The 15,807-nt window shown below is 66.7% G+C and overlaps 2 protein-coding genes across 8 annotated transcripts in view; one reads left to right on the top strand and one right to left on the bottom strand.

Moving 5' to 3' along the window:
* The window catches only part of UBE2O (ubiquitin conjugating enzyme E2 O), a 38,311-nt gene extending 31,691 nt beyond the window's left edge, over nt 1–6,620 (top strand). Inside the window, exons 11-18 of the mRNA XM_028520390.2 lie at nt 21–133; nt 223–351; nt 1,059–1,148; nt 1,920–2,619; nt 2,869–3,005; nt 4,882–5,085; nt 5,187–5,244; nt 5,370–6,620. Coding sequence (XP_028376191.1) covers nt 21–133; nt 223–351; nt 1,059–1,148; nt 1,920–2,619; nt 2,869–3,005; nt 4,882–5,085; nt 5,187–5,244; nt 5,370–6,028 — 2,090 coding nt within the window. The 3' untranslated portion in view covers nt 6,029–6,620. The remainder of the gene's footprint in view (nt 1–20; nt 134–222; nt 352–1,058; nt 1,149–1,919; nt 2,620–2,868; nt 3,006–4,881; nt 5,086–5,186; nt 5,245–5,369) is intronic.
* Nucleotides 6,621–7,470: 850 nt separating this feature from the next.
* SPHK1 (sphingosine kinase 1) lies at nt 7,471–14,501 on the bottom strand. 7 transcript variants are annotated; one of them, XM_036034163.1, is made up of 6 exons: nt 14,323–14,501; nt 10,854–11,057; nt 10,366–10,518; nt 10,160–10,254; nt 9,960–10,075; nt 8,115–9,477 (listed from the first exon to the last, which is right to left on the bottom strand). In XM_036034163.1, exons 2-6 carry the CDS (start codon nt 10,861–10,863, stop codon nt 8,658–8,660), a joined length of 1,194 nt encoding a protein of 397 aa, XP_035890056.1. In that variant the 5' UTR covers nt 10,864–11,057; nt 14,323–14,501; the 3' UTR covers nt 8,115–8,657. The 7 variants fall into 7 exon arrangements, with proteins under 7 accessions (XP_028376164.1, XP_035890056.1, XP_035890052.1 ...); XM_036034159.1 differs by lacking the exon at nt 14,323–14,501 and adding an exon at nt 14,125–14,295; XM_036034158.1 differs by lacking the exon at nt 14,323–14,501 and adding an exon at nt 13,507–13,870.
* Nucleotides 14,502–15,807: the final 1,306 nt, after the last annotated feature.

The raw sequence follows: 15,807 nt of genomic DNA, 5'->3' as shown, positions 1-15,807 counted from the left end.
CGCGTGCTCTCGCTCCCCAGTCCAGAGCTGTCCCGACCCCGCCGTCTACGGCGTGGTGCAGTCCGGGGACCACCTGGGCCGCACCTGCGTGGTGAAGTGGTTCAAGCTGCGGCCCAGCGGGGACGACGTGGAGGTGAGCGTGGGGCCCTGCGTCCTCCCTCAGGGCGGGCTCTGGGGCCCGATGTGGGCCCCGGGCTCACGGCCACCCCTCCCCCGCCCCAGCTGATCGGAGAGGAGGAGGACGTGAGCGTTTACGACATCGCCGACCACCCGGACTTCCGGTTCCGCACCACGGACATCGTCATCCGCATTGGCAACGCTGAGGATGGGGCTCCTCACAAGGAGGATGAGGTCTGTGCCCGCCCCAGTTCCCGTTCCCACCGCCGCTCCCCTCTCCCCCGTGTAGCAGTTGCAGTGCCGGGGGGAGCCACCAGGGGGCTCCAGGAGACCAGCCCTGCAAGTCGGCTGCCTCACCCCCAGCTGCCACTCAGCCTGGCCACCTGCGCAGGGGCCTGCCTGCCTGCCGAGGCCACATTGCACTCCCGCGGCTGCTCCTCGAGCCCCGCTGGTTGCAGTTACCAGGGAAGCCCTGTTCCTTCCCCTGAGCGCCGCGGGCGTGCCGCTGACCGGTGCAGGGACGCGGGACAGGCCTGGGGAGGCTGCATCTGAGCTGGCCTGGGAGAACGGGCGGGAATGTGGAGCGGGGGTGGGCAGGCTCCAGCGGAGGAAGAGCAGGCACTTGAGTCCTGAGGCTGGAACCCGGCCCTGGGAGGGACAGGAGGCCTGGAGCGGCCAGAACGCTGCGAGAAGGAGGGAGTTAGTGGGCGTCACGTACCCAGCGGCCGGGTGGCATGGGAGCTCAGGGGACAGGGCACGTCGGAGGTGTTTGCACAGGAGGGCCCTATGTTTCGGTCACTCACTGTGGCCGCCTCCGGCTGGTGCCCTCATCTCATTCTCATGGCCACCCACTGCTGGCGTTCCCGCTTGGAGGTGCTTTGGCCCTCGCCCCTCCTGGAGGACCGTGGCCTTGACCCTGACCCTGTCCCGTTGTCCGCCAGCCATCGGTTGGCCAGGTGGCCCGTGTGGACGTCAGCAGCAAGGTGGAAGTGGTGTGGGCCGACAACTCCAAGACCATCATCCTGCCCCAGGTAAGTAAGGCCTGGCGGAGGCCCACCCCGCTGAGCGTGGTGGTTGGGCTGGGAGCCTCGGCCTATCCATCTCCCCCCAGCTCAGGGAGCAGGTGACAGGCTGTCCCCACCTCCCGCGAGGGCTGCCTTGTGGATGACGGTCTCAGGGGGGAGGCATGAGAGGAAGGGCACGTTCCACAGTCCTGCCTCCACCGTGCAGCCTCCCCGGGTTGCCTGGTGCGCGTGGATGTTCACAAACTCCCTGATTGGCCGGGGCCCCTTCTCACCGTGCTGAGGACCTGCAGGCTACTTTTCCTTTAGGCAGTGGGGTCGCCGCCCCCTCCAGGCAGGCGTCCACAGGACAGTAAGGGGCGCGGCCAGTAGGGCGGGCTGCAGGCTGTCCCTGGTGCCACTCCCCAGGCCCTGCGCCCCTCTCCTGGCGCCCCCACGGGGCAGGGCAGGGGAGCGGCTCGCCCCTCCCTCCCCTCCTCTGGCGTGTTCCTGGCTCCCCGTGCCTCGCCCCAGAGGGCCCAGGCCTGCGTCTGCTGGAGGCGGGGCTGGGTTTGCCCCAAAGGCAGATGCCAACTGAGTGCACACAGTCGGGGAGAGACCCGTCAGCCGGGGCTCCAGGTGCTGCTGCTGGGGCGGGGGCCGGCGAAGCTGCCTCGCGGAGACAGGGCCGCCTGGCCCAGGGAAACTGCCCGCAGAGCCCACTGCAGGAGGGGGCAAAGGGGAGGCCAGGCCAGGGGCTGGCAGAGCTGGGCTGAGCGGCCCGCGCCCGTCTGCCCCCAGCACTTGTACAACATCGAGTCCGAGATCGAGGAGTCGGACTACGACTCGGTGGAAGGCAGCACCAGCGGGGCATCCTCCGACGAGTGGGAGGACGACAGCGACAGCTGGGAGACGGACAACGGGCTGGTGGAGGATGAGCACCCCAAGATAGAGGAGCCCCCGGTCCCACCACCCGCGGAGCAGCCGGTGGCCCCCGAGGAGGAGAAGGGGGTGGTGATCAGCGAAGAGGCCGCCACGGCCGCCATCCAGGGGGCCGTGGCCATGCCCGCCCCGGTGGCCGGGCTGATGGAGAAGGCGGGCAAGGACGGGCCCCCGAAGAGCTTCCGGGAGCTGAAGGAGGCCATCAAGATCCTGGAGAGCCTGAAGAACATGACGGTGGAGCAGCTGCTGACGGGCTCCCCCACCTCCCCCACGGTGGAGCCCGAGAAGCCGACTCGGGAGAAGAAGTTTCTGGACGACATCAAGAAGCTGCAGGAGAACCTCAAGAAGACCCTGGACAACGTGGCCATCGCAGAGGAGGAGAAGATGGAGGCCCTGCCGGACGCGGAGCGCAAGGAGGACAGGCCCGAGGCGCAGTCCCCGGTCAAGGCCGAGTGGCCCAGCGAGACCCCGGTGCTCTGCCAGCAGTGCGGCGGCAAGCCCGGCGTCACCTTCACCAGCGCCAAGGGCGAGGTCTTCTCGGTACTCGAGTCCGCGCCCTGTGAGTGAGCCCCTTCTGCGTGTGCAGACCGGGGGTGGGGGGCGCCCCCAGGCAGCCCCACTGCTGCTCGGGGCCGGGGCGGGGACAGGACATAGCCCTGGTGTGGCCCCAGGTCCTGATGCCAGGAGAGGGGGTGGGACACATGCGGGTGTCCTCACCCATCTGGGGAGTGCACCTGGCGGCCGCCCTTCTGGACGGGGCGCTCAGGGCCTCGCCAGCGGGGACTGAACAGCCGCTCTCCCCCTCTAGCAAATCACTCTTTTAAGAAAATCGAGTTCCAGCCCCCGGAAGCCAAGAAGTTCTTCAGCACCGTGCGGAAGGAGATGGCACTGCTGGCCACCTCGCTGCCCGACGGCATCATGGTCAAGACCTTCGAGGACAGAATGGCAAGTAGCCAGGCGTGGGCAGGTGTGGGTGGGCGTGGTGTGCGGTGTGGGCCCCCTGACTCTCCAGCCCACGTGGTGACTGAGAGGCCGCCCACATTGTGGATGGGGCAGGAAACGGGCTCGGGCAGGCACGGGCCCGAGTCTGCACCAGGCGGCTTGTTCTCTCTGTCCGGGGCCCGGCTTCACATTACATAGCTGTTGCCCGAATCGGGCCTCCTGTTTGAAAAACTAGAAAGTGCCCTGGCTTGTGTAGCTCAGTGGATTGAGCGCGGGCTGCGAACCAAATCATCGCAGGTTCAATTCCCAGTCAGGGCACATGCCTGGGTTGCAGGCCACGGCCCCCAGCAACCGCACATTGATGTTTCTCTTTCTCTTTCTCTCTCCCTTCCCTCTCTAAAAATAAATAAGTAAAATCTTAAAACAAAAAAAAAAGACAAAGGAAAAGAAAAACTAGAATGTTACAGAAGAAACTGGAGTTGTCTTTGACCCCCGCCCTCAGGGGTCATGACCCGGGAAGTCTGGTGCGTCTTCTCCCGGACACCCTTTACGGTTCCACCTTCCCTCGCGTCATCGTGCACACGAACTGTCGTGCGGGATTTCACGTAACTAGGACGTCACTGTACATGGCGCCTGTAGTTTGCCCTCCCACTCTGCGGGGTGATTCTGAGAGCCCTGGTCGGCCCACACTGGGCCGGCCCGTCCCTCCTTAGCTCCAGGACAGCTGTCCCCCTGTGACGGCGTCACCCCACCTCCTCTGCTGTCTCGGTGGCGGGGCCCGGGGTCCGAGTCGTCCAGCCCCAGTTGGTGTCACTGTGGCCGTGTGCCGAGTTCCAGGAGTGGGCAGGCCCCCTCCACCTCGTTCCACTTCATTTATTAAATCCTCACAGAGAGGGAGAGGGGGAGAGAGAGAGAGACTGGTGGCCGCCTGTGCGCCTCCCGAACCAGGGATTGAACCCGCAGCCCGCCTGGGCGTGTGTCCTGACTGGAAGTCAGACCCACACCCTTTTCAGTTTCCAGAGTGACGCTCCCACCAACTGAGCCGCACTGGCCGGGGCCTTCACCTTGTTTACTCAGCAGACCCCTGCGGGGCCCCTCTGGGTGCCAGGCACCCGGCAAGAGAGAGAGAGTCTGACCGAGGCCTCAGCTTGGGGCCGAGGCACCAGAGACCACGGGGCAGGGCCAGCAACTAGTGTGGGCTGCTGCTCGAAGTTCTCAGTGCTTTCGTCTTTTCTTGGGTTTTAGTGACATTATTTTTGGAAGTTCCAATGTGTCTCAGCTCTGCAGAGGGACGAAGAAAATAGTATTTTTTCCTTTGTTCTGTTTTTTCCAAATCTCCTTCCAAGGGAAAGGGAAGCCGTGTGGGAACCCGAGGCCCTGGGAAAACACACGGAGGGGTCCCGGCCCTTGCCGGTTCTCCGGGTCACTGCCCACCAGCCCCGGCGCACACCGGTGGCAGCGGCTCACTGTGGGGAGCCACCCTGGGGCTCCAAGGCCTCCCCACACGTCCCCCTGGGGCTCCGGTCCTCGTGCCGCGCGGGAACCTGGAGGCACGGGCGGCCTGGCCCTCTCCTGACCCACTGTGTGTGTCGCTTGCCTCTCCTGTCTGGGTCCGGGGCAGCTGTTTTGAGGAATACAACTGTTAAAGTGATGGTTTTTGAGGAATGAAACCTGGTGGGATAAAAACCCGTTTGGAAAACTCCTTGGATGCCAGGCGCAGGAAGACACTGAGCCGGTGCAGGGGGGGTCGCGCTCACCTCGGCCCCGGGCGGTGGGCGGCGTCCCGGGGCCGCTGCTGCGCCCGCAGCGCCCTGCAGAACCGCAGACCAGGCCCTGCGCGGAAGCGCCTGCCAACCACGGCCTCCCCCTCCCCCCCCAGGACCTCTTCTCAGCCCTGATCAAGGGCCCCACGCGCACCCCCTACGAGGACGGCCTCTACCTGTTCGACATCCAGCTCCCCAACATCTACCCGGCCGTGCCTCCCCACTTTTGCTACCTCTCCCAGTGCAGTGGCCGTCTGAACCCCAACCTGTATGACAACGGGAAGGTGTGCGTCAGCCTCCTGGGCACCTGGATCGGAAAGGTGAGCGCCGTGCCACCTCCCCCCTCCAGGTGGGGTGGGGTGGAGGCAGCCCTCCGGGGTGGTGTTGGGGGACGGAGCTGACCGTGCCGTCTGTGTTTCAGGGGACAGAGAGGTGGACGAGCAAGTCCAGCCTTCTCCAGGTGCTCATCTCCATCCAAGGTACTGTGGGCGGGGCTCGGGGGTGTCCCAGGCTTTGGTGTCCCCGCCCCTGCCTGCAGGTCCGGCCCCGCCCTCCGGGGGGTGCGGGCCTGGGGCCCTGAGCGCTGCTGGCTCCGCCCCCGCAGGCCTGATCCTGGTCAACGAGCCGTACTACAACGAGGCGGGCTTCGACAGCGACCGGGGGCTGCAGGAGGGCTACGAGAACAGCCGCTGCTACAACGAGATGGCGCTGATCCGCGTGGTGCAGTCCATGACGCAGCTGGTGCGGCGGCCGCCCGAGGTCTTCCAGCAGGAGATCCGGCAGCACTTCCGCGCCGGCGGCTGGCGGCTGGTGAGGCGCATCGAGTCCTGGCTGGAGACCCACGCCCTGCTGGAGAGGGCCCAGGCGCTGCCCGGCGGGGCCTCCAAGGACAGCGGCTCTGCGGCGGCCGAGCTCCCGGACGGCGGCCCGGCGGAACCTGAGGACGGCAGGCTGGCCGCCGGCGAGGCCTCCCAGGGCTCGGACTCCGAGGGCGGCGCCCAGGGCCCGCCCACGGCCGGCAGGGACCACACAGACCAGACCTCCGAGGCGGGGCCTGATGCCTCGGTGCCACCCAGTGTCAAACCAAAGAAGCGAAGAAAGAGCTACCGGAGCTTCTTGCCCGAGAAGAGCGGCTACCCTGACATCGGCTTCCCCCTCTTCCCGCTCTCCAAGGGGTTCATCAAGAGCGTGCGGGGCGTCCTGGCGCAGTTCCGGGCCGCCCTGGCCGAGGCGGGCATGCCCGAGTGCGCAGACGGCAAGTAGCCGCTGGCCCTGTGGGACGGAGCGTCGCGGTGGGAGGGGCCGCAGCTGCGTGCGCGCTCCCTCCCCTGGACCCGCCCCTCTTCCCGCTCTCCTCCGTCCCTGACGTAAGCCCCCCACGGCCCCCTCTTCCCAAGGAGAGTGTGATGCTGACTGACGTGCAGGAAGTTTCTGGAGATGCTGCCACTTCTGTTCCGAAGTAGTCTCTCAGCAGGCGAGCCCCCGTGCAAAGGCAGCCTGAACCCCGTGGCTGATTGTCCACTTGCCACCCCGGGCAACACGTCCCGGCGCTTGCCCCCTTGCGGTCTCCATCTCGGGTCGGAGGTGGGGTTCCCAAGGGCCTGGCGCGGCGCCCGGAGCCCTGGGGCTGTGCAGAGCAGCAGCGGGTGCCGAGCATGCAGTGCGGGCTGCCCCGGCGCCTCCCCTCGTCCCTGCCGCCCTCTCCAGTGCCATGGTAGCTTCCCCGGGTCCCAGGCCAGGGCCCCCGGGCCCTCCCTTGTCCCCTGGCGTCAGCGTACTCTTCTGGGAGCTGCGGCTGCGTCGCCGGCTCCGGGCTCTGCTCTGGCGCAGTCACCACAGGACCACCCTCAGGCCTGTCGAACTTGCACAGGGCGACACGCAGAAGAGGTGGTGGCCCTCGCACGCTGACACGGCGCGAGGACCGGGTTGCTGCTGGGGAAGAACAGCTGTAGGTGCCTTGCTCTTCTGTCCCACAGGGCCGGGTGGGCAGTCCTGGCTCCGCGGCCTCGAGCGCCTCCCTGCCCAGCCCGGCCCAGGACCCCCAGGGCGGGGGCGGGGGCGGCAGCACATCCAGGGCCTTGGCACAGGTGCGGGACGGGCTCTCCCACACGCTCTGTCCCTCCCGCCGTCAGACGCTCGTGCTGGGAGCCGGCCCTCTCCCCCACGAGATCAAGGCTGCCTGTCAGCCCTTCGCTCACCAACTCTGCGGGCTCCGTCTGTGGGGGGAGAGAAGTGGCGGGGGGGGGGGGGGTGTCCCCGCCCCCGCAAAGACAGGCCCCGAGGTTTACAAGTTTTCTAAGCTTTTGATAATGTGAAGCTCCAGGGTAGGAGGATGCTGGGAGCACACTGCAGGTATGTAATTTTTGGTGTACGTATGTAATATTTAAGGTTGAAAGAAAATAAATTTCAGAAGCAAAGATATTAACTCTTACTAGAAAAAAAACAAAAAAAAGAAGCCAAAGCATGATGCGTCTTGTCCGCCTTAAGCTGGCTCCTCGCCCGAGCGGCACCATTTCCACGCAGCGGGCAGTGGGCGGTGGGTAGCCGCGGGGAAGGACGCGCCGGGCCCGGGCCACGACACCTGGGCTGAGCCGGGGTCCCGCGGGAGGAGCGCCCCGAGTGGCCGGCGGGGCTGCGCTTCCCAGGGCCTCCTGGCTCCCGTGGAGATGTGAATGCCTTCTGCTTAAGAAATCTGTACAAAGTGCTGTGTGATTAAACCTTTTTTTTTTTACTTGCATTTTTTTTTTGTTTGGCTCATTACAATGTACAAAACAGACAAGGTGGCACCATTAAACCTGCCTCTGCCATTCACCTGGGCTCCGTGGCCTTTCTTCTCCAGGCACCTCCCACACCCTCCTGCGGGTGAGGGGGAGGCCCGTGGTGGTGCCCACCGCGCTTCCCTGCCACCCACCTTTCCCGCCGTGGGGTTCACAGGGGCCCGGAGGTCAGGGCCTCGGGGCTCGGTGGGTCAGTGTCCCTGTCTCTGGGCAGGTCTGTCGGTTCTTCAAGAGCCCGTTTTTAGCCGCATTGGCCACCTGCCCGATGTGGGGGAGGTGACCCGGAGCACCTGGCCCGGGCTGCGAGCCAGAGTGTCGGCCGGGTGTGGGAGCCTGGCATCCGCCCCTCCCCGCTGCTGTGTTTTAACCGGTGCCCAACAGCCGCCCACCAGGGTGGGGCAGGATGAGGCAGAGACGGCCGGGGGCGGCCAGGGCAGGGCTGGGGCCCTCCGTGCAGCGATGCCAGACCGTGCCCGGGAGGGGCCGGGGCCTGCCACTCCGGGTTCTGTCGCTCCTCGCATTTTCCCCACGCCTCTCACCTGAGGCTCTCTCCCTTTCCGTGGAGGTGGGCCGGCGGTGCAGTCCCAGGTAAGGAAGCCGTGCTGGCTCGGAGCCTGCCCTCCCATGTGTCGGGTGAGGCAGGTGGCTGGGCTCCTTGGCTTCTGGGCTGAAGGGCGTGTCCTTACAGGGCAGGGCCCCACCCTCTACAAAAGCAGCTGTGGTCCCGTGCCCATCACCAAAATGACTGGGCAACCCAGGAGGCACCACTGGGCATCAATGCAAAATACTAGATAGAGCCGGGCAGGAGCCAAGGCGCCACTGCCCCCACCTCAACCCCCAGGATAAGACCAGTAGGCTGGGAATGTCACTTTATTCGGATCTGATTCACGGGGGCGTGGCTTCCCCGTCACAGTGGGGCCCGGCCGGCTGCTGCTTCTGGGGCACAGCCTCTGCCCAGCCTTGCACCGGAGTCTTCCTCTTCCTCCGCTTCCTCTTCCCCAGGGGAGCTGGGGCAGAACTGGGACCAGCCCTCCCGTCCGGGGCGGGGAGGAGGGAGGGCCCCGAGCTCGGATTTCACTGGGTAGACAGACGAAGCCACAGCAAGGCCCAAGGAGTCACAAGGAAACCTCTGTAGGCCGTGTCTGCTGAGGCTTCCGGCTGGGTGGCGGCCACTGTGGCTCTGGAGCAGGCGAGGGGTCCCCGTGGCCACTGACCATCCAGATGTAGTTGGGGTGCACCTGGCCCTGCACAGCCTCGCTGACCATCCTCTCCCCGTCCACGGCAAACACCCCCTTCCCGTCCTTGGGCTCCAGGCGGAAGGCCGCCGCAGGCGCGTACACCAGGTAGGGGCAGTTGCACTCCATGTGCCTGCCCTTCTCCATGGCCAGGAAGAGGCGCAGCAGCGTGGCCCGAGACACGCCCGCCCGCACATAGAACAGGTGCATGGCGCCGGCCACGCGGTGGCCCATGGGCGCGACAAACATCTCGCTGCCCAGGTGTGAGTGCAGCTGCACCAGCACCAGCACGAAGTCCTGCTCCGGCACCACCGTCCAGTGAGCGGGCACCGGCTCCTCCAGGGGCACGAGGTGGGCGTCCACAGGGCCCTGCCGGTCCTGCCGGTCCAGAGGAGGGGAGGCGGCGGGTGCCTTGGAGACCGCCTGCTCCACGGGGAGGTAGGCCAGCCTGCCCCGGTAGACGCGCAGGGTGACCAGGCGCAGGAGGGTGCCCAGCGTGAAGCGCCTCTCCCCGAGGCGCCGGAACTTCTCGCTCTCGATGTCCACGTCGGCGACGAAGCCCCAGGCCAGGCTGAGCATGGAGAAGATGCGCAGCCCCGAGCGCGTCCGCAGGGACAGCAGGCTCACGGGTGCCAGCTGCCGGCGGCACAGCAGCAGCGTGCAGTTGTTGAGGAGGGCCTCATCCGTCACCTGCTCGTAGCTGCGGGGGAGAAGGGCCTCATGCACCCTCCCCTTCCGCCTCCGAGGGAGCGTGGCCCCGCAAGCCACCCTGGGTCCCTGGGGAGACGGAGCGGACAGAGGCGGCCAGCTGGCCTCGCAGAGAAAATGAGCCAGAGCCCAGGGTAGAAGCTCCAGACAAGACGGAACGGAAGTTACGCCTTTGGGAATTTCTAAAAACCAGGCGAGGAACCCTGGCTGGTGTGACTCAGTGGACTGAGGGCTGGCCTCCAAACCAAAGGGTCACTGGTTCAATTCCCAGTCAGGGCACATGCCTGGGTTTCAGGCCAGGTCTCCCAGTAGGGGGCGATAGAGGAGCAACCACACATTGATGTTTCCTGCTTTCGCCTCCCGCCCCCCCCCCCGCCCCGCCTCCGTCTAAATATTTAAAAATAAAAAAATAAAAACCAGGCCGTGAGGCGGCCCTGAGGGCAAACTGAGGCCCACCCTAGCCCGGGTTCTCACCCAGCGTAGTGGTTCAAAGAGGCTGCCAGCGCGTTGCCAGAGCCAGCTGGGAGGCTACACAGAGGCTTCCGGATGGCGGTCTCCCAGTCAGGCCGCTCCATGAGCCCGTTCACCACCTGTGGGAGCACGGGTGGCCTCAGCCTGGCAACGCCCCGACCCCAGCCGGCCACGGGCGCCCCGGCTCCTGGCGCAGGCCTCACCTCGTGCATCAGCCCGTCTCCAGACATGACCACCAGTGCGTCCCAGCGTCCCAGCTCCTCAGCCCGCACCAGCTCCCGGGCGTGGTTCTGCCGTTCTGCGACGGCGCGGGGGTGGGACAGAGTGGTTTTGGAGGAGGGTGTCCCTGGCGGGGGATGCCCCTCTCTGCACCGCCTTCCTCCCGCACCAGCCCCCACGAGGCCCTCACCAGTGAGCATAAGCCTGAAGGAGACGTCGGCCTGGGCCAGCAGGGGCTGCACGTGGCTCCGGAAGAGCTGCAGGGCCTTGCCTTTGCCGCCGCGTGGGTTGAGCAGCACCAGTACGAGGCAGGGCCGTGGGAGCTGTTTCTGGGGGCCCCGGGCTGCAAAAACCCAAACGCGAAAAGGCTGCATCATCAACCGGCCACTAGGGGGCGCAGAGTCACAACAGGGGCACTGGGGTGGAAACTGGTGCTGGGAATACCGGGGTAATTGATGCAGGAGAGCCTGGCCAGAGGCAGCGGTCTCCAGCAGCGGCCTCCAGCGGGGAACGGGGCACCCTCGACACCCCCGTCCTTGGCTCAGACCCAGCCCGTTTCGGGACTCGTCGGGGACAGCGTGTCTCTCCAGCGTCCCCAGCCCCTCTCTTCCGTCCCGCTGACTCTGGCCAGGGAGAGAAAGGATCCCCCTGTAGCCCTTCCAGACCGCCCCCACAAACCTGGATCCATAACCTTGACTCGCGGCGCCCGCTGGCTAGGGCTCCCCAGCGCTCCCGGGGCGCTGCCCTCGGCGGTGACTCCTGCCTTCAGCTTCTTATCGGTGCAGCCCAGGCGGGCGTCGGGGTACGGGCTGTGGGGCTCGCCTTCCCCGCCCGGAACCCGGGCCGTGGGGGCACCTGCATCATTCCCTCCGGCTGCCGAATCTGAGGGAGAGGAGACAACGCTGGCGCAGTCCGGAGCGGCTCCCCGAGGTGAAGTGCGCCCAGCCAGACACTCGGACCGCGCGCGCGCGCGGGAAGCAGCGTGCTCCGACATCGCCGGACGCTCGAGCGTGGGGACTTAGTTTTCGGCGAGGTCCAGAAAGCAAGGCCGGGTGACGACACCAAGGGCGCCCCCGTCCTGGAACTGAGCTGGAGTAGCGAAGGGTCTCTTCCTGGGGCCTGGGTTCCGGCCAGACGGATGAGTCAGAGCCCCGTGGCACTTTCTCGGTCGGACCAGCCCCTCACCCCCTCCCAGGGGCTGCCCGGGGGGGTCCGGTTGCGTAAAAATCCCAGAACTGGAGCGGACACTGCGGGGCATGAAGTTTGGAGCGAGAGATCCGAGCCCCAAGCCATCCGGTAGCCGGGATCGCGCGATGACTGAGCCCAAGCCCGGCCGCCAGCGGCCGCCTCCTTCAGCCGAGTGCCGAGTGGGCGCGGAGGCCTCTCGGTGCGTGGCCCAGTTTTCCGGGCGGCCCAGGAGCCACGAGACGAGAAGGGGCACGGCGGCCGGCCGGCCAGCCCTACCCAGTCTGTCCGGTTTGCCGGGGAGGCGCCACCTCGGTTCCCTGCAGTGGCTTAGGGCGGGACGCAGCTCGTCCCGGGCTCGGCCCCGCGTCTGAGCCACACACGCCGACTCCCCGGCTTCGAGGCCTCGGGCCGCAAACTTTTTGTCAACTTGGCTGCCCCTCGCCGCGGTGCGTGGAGGCGCAGAGGCTCCTTGCCCGTCCTGGCCACGCCCCGTACTCCGCACGCCGGAGGGGGTGGAACCCGCACCGGCGCGCGGCTGGGGCGCGCCCGTCCCCGGCCTCACCGCGTCGCCTCTCGTGCTGTCCGAGCCCGTGGCTCGGCAGCTAGCAAGCCCTCGGCTGGGTCCCGGGGCGTGACTACGTGCCCCCGCTGCCCGGCAAAACGGTGGCGCCGCAGCCTGGTCTAGGGAGAGGCGAAGGCAGCCGGCGAGGCGTGGAGCCCAGGGCCGGGTCACGAGCGGCGCGCCGCGAACGCAGCGTTCCGGACGCGTGAAGGTGAACGCGCAGCGCAGGCCCCGTGCGAACTCGCGGCCGCGCCCAAAGCCACAGCTGCTCGCGACAGGGTGCCGGGTGCCGGAGTCTCATTGCTCGGGGCAGACCCTCGGCTGTCCCTGGAGGCTGAGACCTCGCTCCCCCCGGTCTTCCCCCTTCACGAGCCCAGCTCCAGCCCCCCCCCCGGGAATGCGAGGCCTAGACCCCCGCCTGTACTGGGGCGTCTCACCTACCGCCCCGGTTCTCCCCCACACGGTTATTTTTAGCTTCCTGCCGCTGCAGCAACCACCCCGCCCGAAGCCGCCGAGAGCTTCCTCCTGGGGAGAGCCGGAGAGCCGCTGGGAGCTGCGGTCCGGGGGAGGAGTCCTTCTCAAGAACCTCAAAAGTTGGACCCTTTCCCCCAGAGGACACCATCGAGACTCGGCTCATCTGGGCTAAAGCTGCTGCCCGTACTGCCGGCGATCAGGCCCGCGGCCCCTTGCCACCCCGAGGGGAGCCCGGCAGGGTAAACAGGCCTAGGGCCTGGGAGAGCCCAGCAGCGGGGGCATGACCACCGCTCCCCGCCCCCAACGAGCTCAGCCGTAAGATGCACAAGTGCCTGGGAGTTTTCACTTCAACGGAGCCACACGGGGACGCGTCGTGTTAGTGAGTGTGGTATATACAACCACGGACGCACGGGTCCGCGACCAGCACGAGTTAAATCCCGGAGGAGGGGGGGAGGCGGTTGTTTGCGGAGACCCCAAGGAAGAAGTTTCTCAAACCAGACCAGGTAGGGCCGAAGTTAGAAAAAAACAAACCCCTTAGGGGTCTGAGGTGGGTCACGCGCCCACACCCGCCCCCACTCGCCCCCCAACACCTCTCCGCCCCGCCCCATAAAGTAGGGAAGAGGCAGCTGTGGTCGGGGTCGGTAGCTCGCACACGCCTCCGTGGCCGTGTTTCCCCACATCTGAGGGGCGGGGCCCGAGGGTTCCCGGGTAGGCGGGAGCTCGGCGGGGCTGCGCGGTCCCGGGTCCCCGCGCGCTTCGCTTCGCGGGGGTGCGCGTCGCCGCCCCGTGCCGCCCCCGGGCATTCCTGGCTGGGTCCTGAGCGTCCCAAGCGCATTCCGGGAAGGTGACTCAGCGACGTGCTCACCGACCGAGAAACCCCGAAACTAAGGACGAGGGGAAGGACCTGGGCGTCGTCACTCTCCAGCAGCGCCGCGGCGCGCGTCCGCAAGGTCCACTGTAGACTCTCTCGGTCCCGGCCCCCCACCCCCGCCGGGAATCGGAGCGAGTGGGGGGGCGCGCTGCGGCAGCGGTGCAGCGGTCCCGCAAGGCGGTGGCTCCGCGCGCTGGAGCCGGGAGCTAGGCCCCGCCCTCCCGTCCCCTTCCTACCTCTCCCCACCCTCCCCTCCAGCAGGGGTCGGGAGTCCAGGCTTCCGTGCCCAGGGGGCGCAGGGCGCGGGATGCTGCTCCCTGAGGCCGCAACCTTGGAGAGAAGTGGCTGTGCACGCGGCTGGGGCGTCCTCCCCTTCATTCTCCCTTGCTCGAGAGGCCACTCGCATCAGGCCCGAAAAGCTGCCGCCTTAAACCTTGGGGTCTGATGAGAAACTGAGGCACTGGGAAGGGAAGACACGGCTGTGCCCGAGTCCGCGGTGAGAACGTTTGCCTGCCTCGGGGCGTTCGCTTCCTGCCGGGGCCACTGGAGTCTCGGGCCGGGTTGGGGTGGGGTTGACTGGAAACCCAGCGGGGGAGGGGAGGCGGGGCCGCCTGCTGGGTTCTTTACCCAGCGGGGGGCGGGGGGGGCGGGGGCGCCCAGTGGGAGGGAGGGGAAGCTCTCTGGCCCCGGTTCTGACCCCACACAATGGCCTCTCTGTCCTCCCTGCCGCCTCTCCCCTGCCCCCCCTCACCTCGGGTCTTTGCTCGGCCCCCTGGTTCTTGTCATTCACCTTCCCCCTCCGTGGCTGCCCCAGCCCCTCTCTAAAGAAGTCTGTCTCAACTCCGGAAACTCACCCATCAGCATCCCTGGCCCCAGCAGACAGGACGGGGCCAGAGCGAGAAGCCTGTCCCTTTGACAGCTGGGGGAACTGAAACCCTGAGAGGTGAAGGGTCCAGTGCCAGCGAGCTCGCCAGTTGCCAGCGGGGCTGAGAGGCAAACCCAGGAGGCCTGCCCTGCAGCCTGGGAGGCTGAGCCTCCCCCTGGATTCCCACTAGTGTTGGAGTGTCCGTCGGCCTGGCGGAGATTCCACGGAGCTGCCCCCGTAACCCGGCTGCTCAGCCTTCCAGAGAAAGAGGAAGTGTCTTCAAAGACCTTCCAGGCTTCATCCCGTCCTCCCGGGCTCCCAAGGAAGCAACCAGCCGCGGCCTGCCGCTGTGCCTGGCCAGGCTCACCAGGGGCCTGGCATCAGGTTTGATCCGACCTGATTGCCAGCCCAGAGCTTGGCTCGCAGGTAATACCGGTCCGACAGGTGGAAGCCACTGCCCGTCTCCCCCAGCGCTGCCCCCCCACCCCAATTCCCGCTGTGGGCAGCCTCCCCAGCTCTCTGGGAACTTGGAGCCAAGGCGGCCAGGTGGCGAACGACTTGATGTTATTAGGAGAGGACTCCTGCCCCCTCTCTCCCTTCCCTGACGCTACCTTCCCTGGGAGGTTGCAGCCTCCGGGCTGACCTGCAGGGCCTCCCGGCCCCCCTGGGTCTCAGGTGTCTTCTGCCTGGATGACTGCACGGGGGGGGGGGAGTCCGGCTCTGCAGACTCCTGGAGACTCTTCTAGGACAGCCCCAGGTGGAGCGGGCCGCTATACCTGGGAGTTCCCTGCCTGCCCGCGGCTGTCCCAGGCCTGGGGCGGTGGGGTCTGCCTCGTGTGGGGGTCCGGGAGAACAGGCAGCTCCTCACGGGCGTGGTGGGTGAGTTGAGGTCTACTCTCCGGGTGGCCTCCTTGTTCAAGTGCGTGTCCACACCGAGGCTGGGAACCTAGGTCTGCCCGTCTGCCCGCAGGCTCTGCCTTTCACACAGGCCCTCTGCTGCAGCCCCCCGCCCCCCCGGGGCTGGCCCTGGCCGCCCGTCAGGGTAATGAACTTTTGGAGCGCTCTGAGCATGAAAGCGCAGAGGGCCACCCCACTCCACTGCCCGAGGCAGGTGCCTGCCCAGCGTCTACCTGAAATCGAGGGTGCTTGTTTCCTGGGGTCGGGTCGTGGTAACAAAGGTGCCTTAACAGACATTGTGTCCCAGTCTGGAGACCACAAGACCAAGGTCAAGGGGTCGGCCACAGGGTAGGCTCCTTCTGAGGCTTGGGGGTGCATATGCCCCCTCCTGGGCGTCTGCCCCAGCTTCTGGTGGTGGCCAGCAGGCTCCCGGGTTCCTGGGCTTGTCGATGTATCTCCCTGTCTCCCCCCTCACCTTCACTCGGCCTCTGGCCTCCTCCCCCGAAGATTTGGCTGAGATTTGTTCTTTGACGTCCTGCATTGTCTTCTGTGGGCATGTTCTCTTCCAAGTCCGAGTCCTCTGGGAGGGATGCCAGTGTGAGTTAATGCATCACGTTTTAAGCCAAAAAAAAAATTACAATATAGGTGTCCGGAGAAAGGGAGGTAGAGAATGCCCCCGTGGGTGTCAGAGGAGAGGGGGGTCTGGCCTGGAGCCGGACCACCTCCCCGTGCTGGCGGTCACGCCTGTTGCCAGGAGCTGTGGATGGATGGCAGC

Source organism: Phyllostomus discolor, chromosome 8 (assembly GCF_004126475.2).
Source record: "Phyllostomus discolor isolate MPI-MPIP mPhyDis1 chromosome 8, mPhyDis1.pri.v3, whole genome shotgun sequence".
NCBI classification, from domain to species: domain Eukaryota; kingdom Metazoa; phylum Chordata; class Mammalia; order Chiroptera; family Phyllostomidae; genus Phyllostomus; species Phyllostomus discolor.
This window is presented reverse-complemented; position numbering and strand designations above follow the sequence as displayed.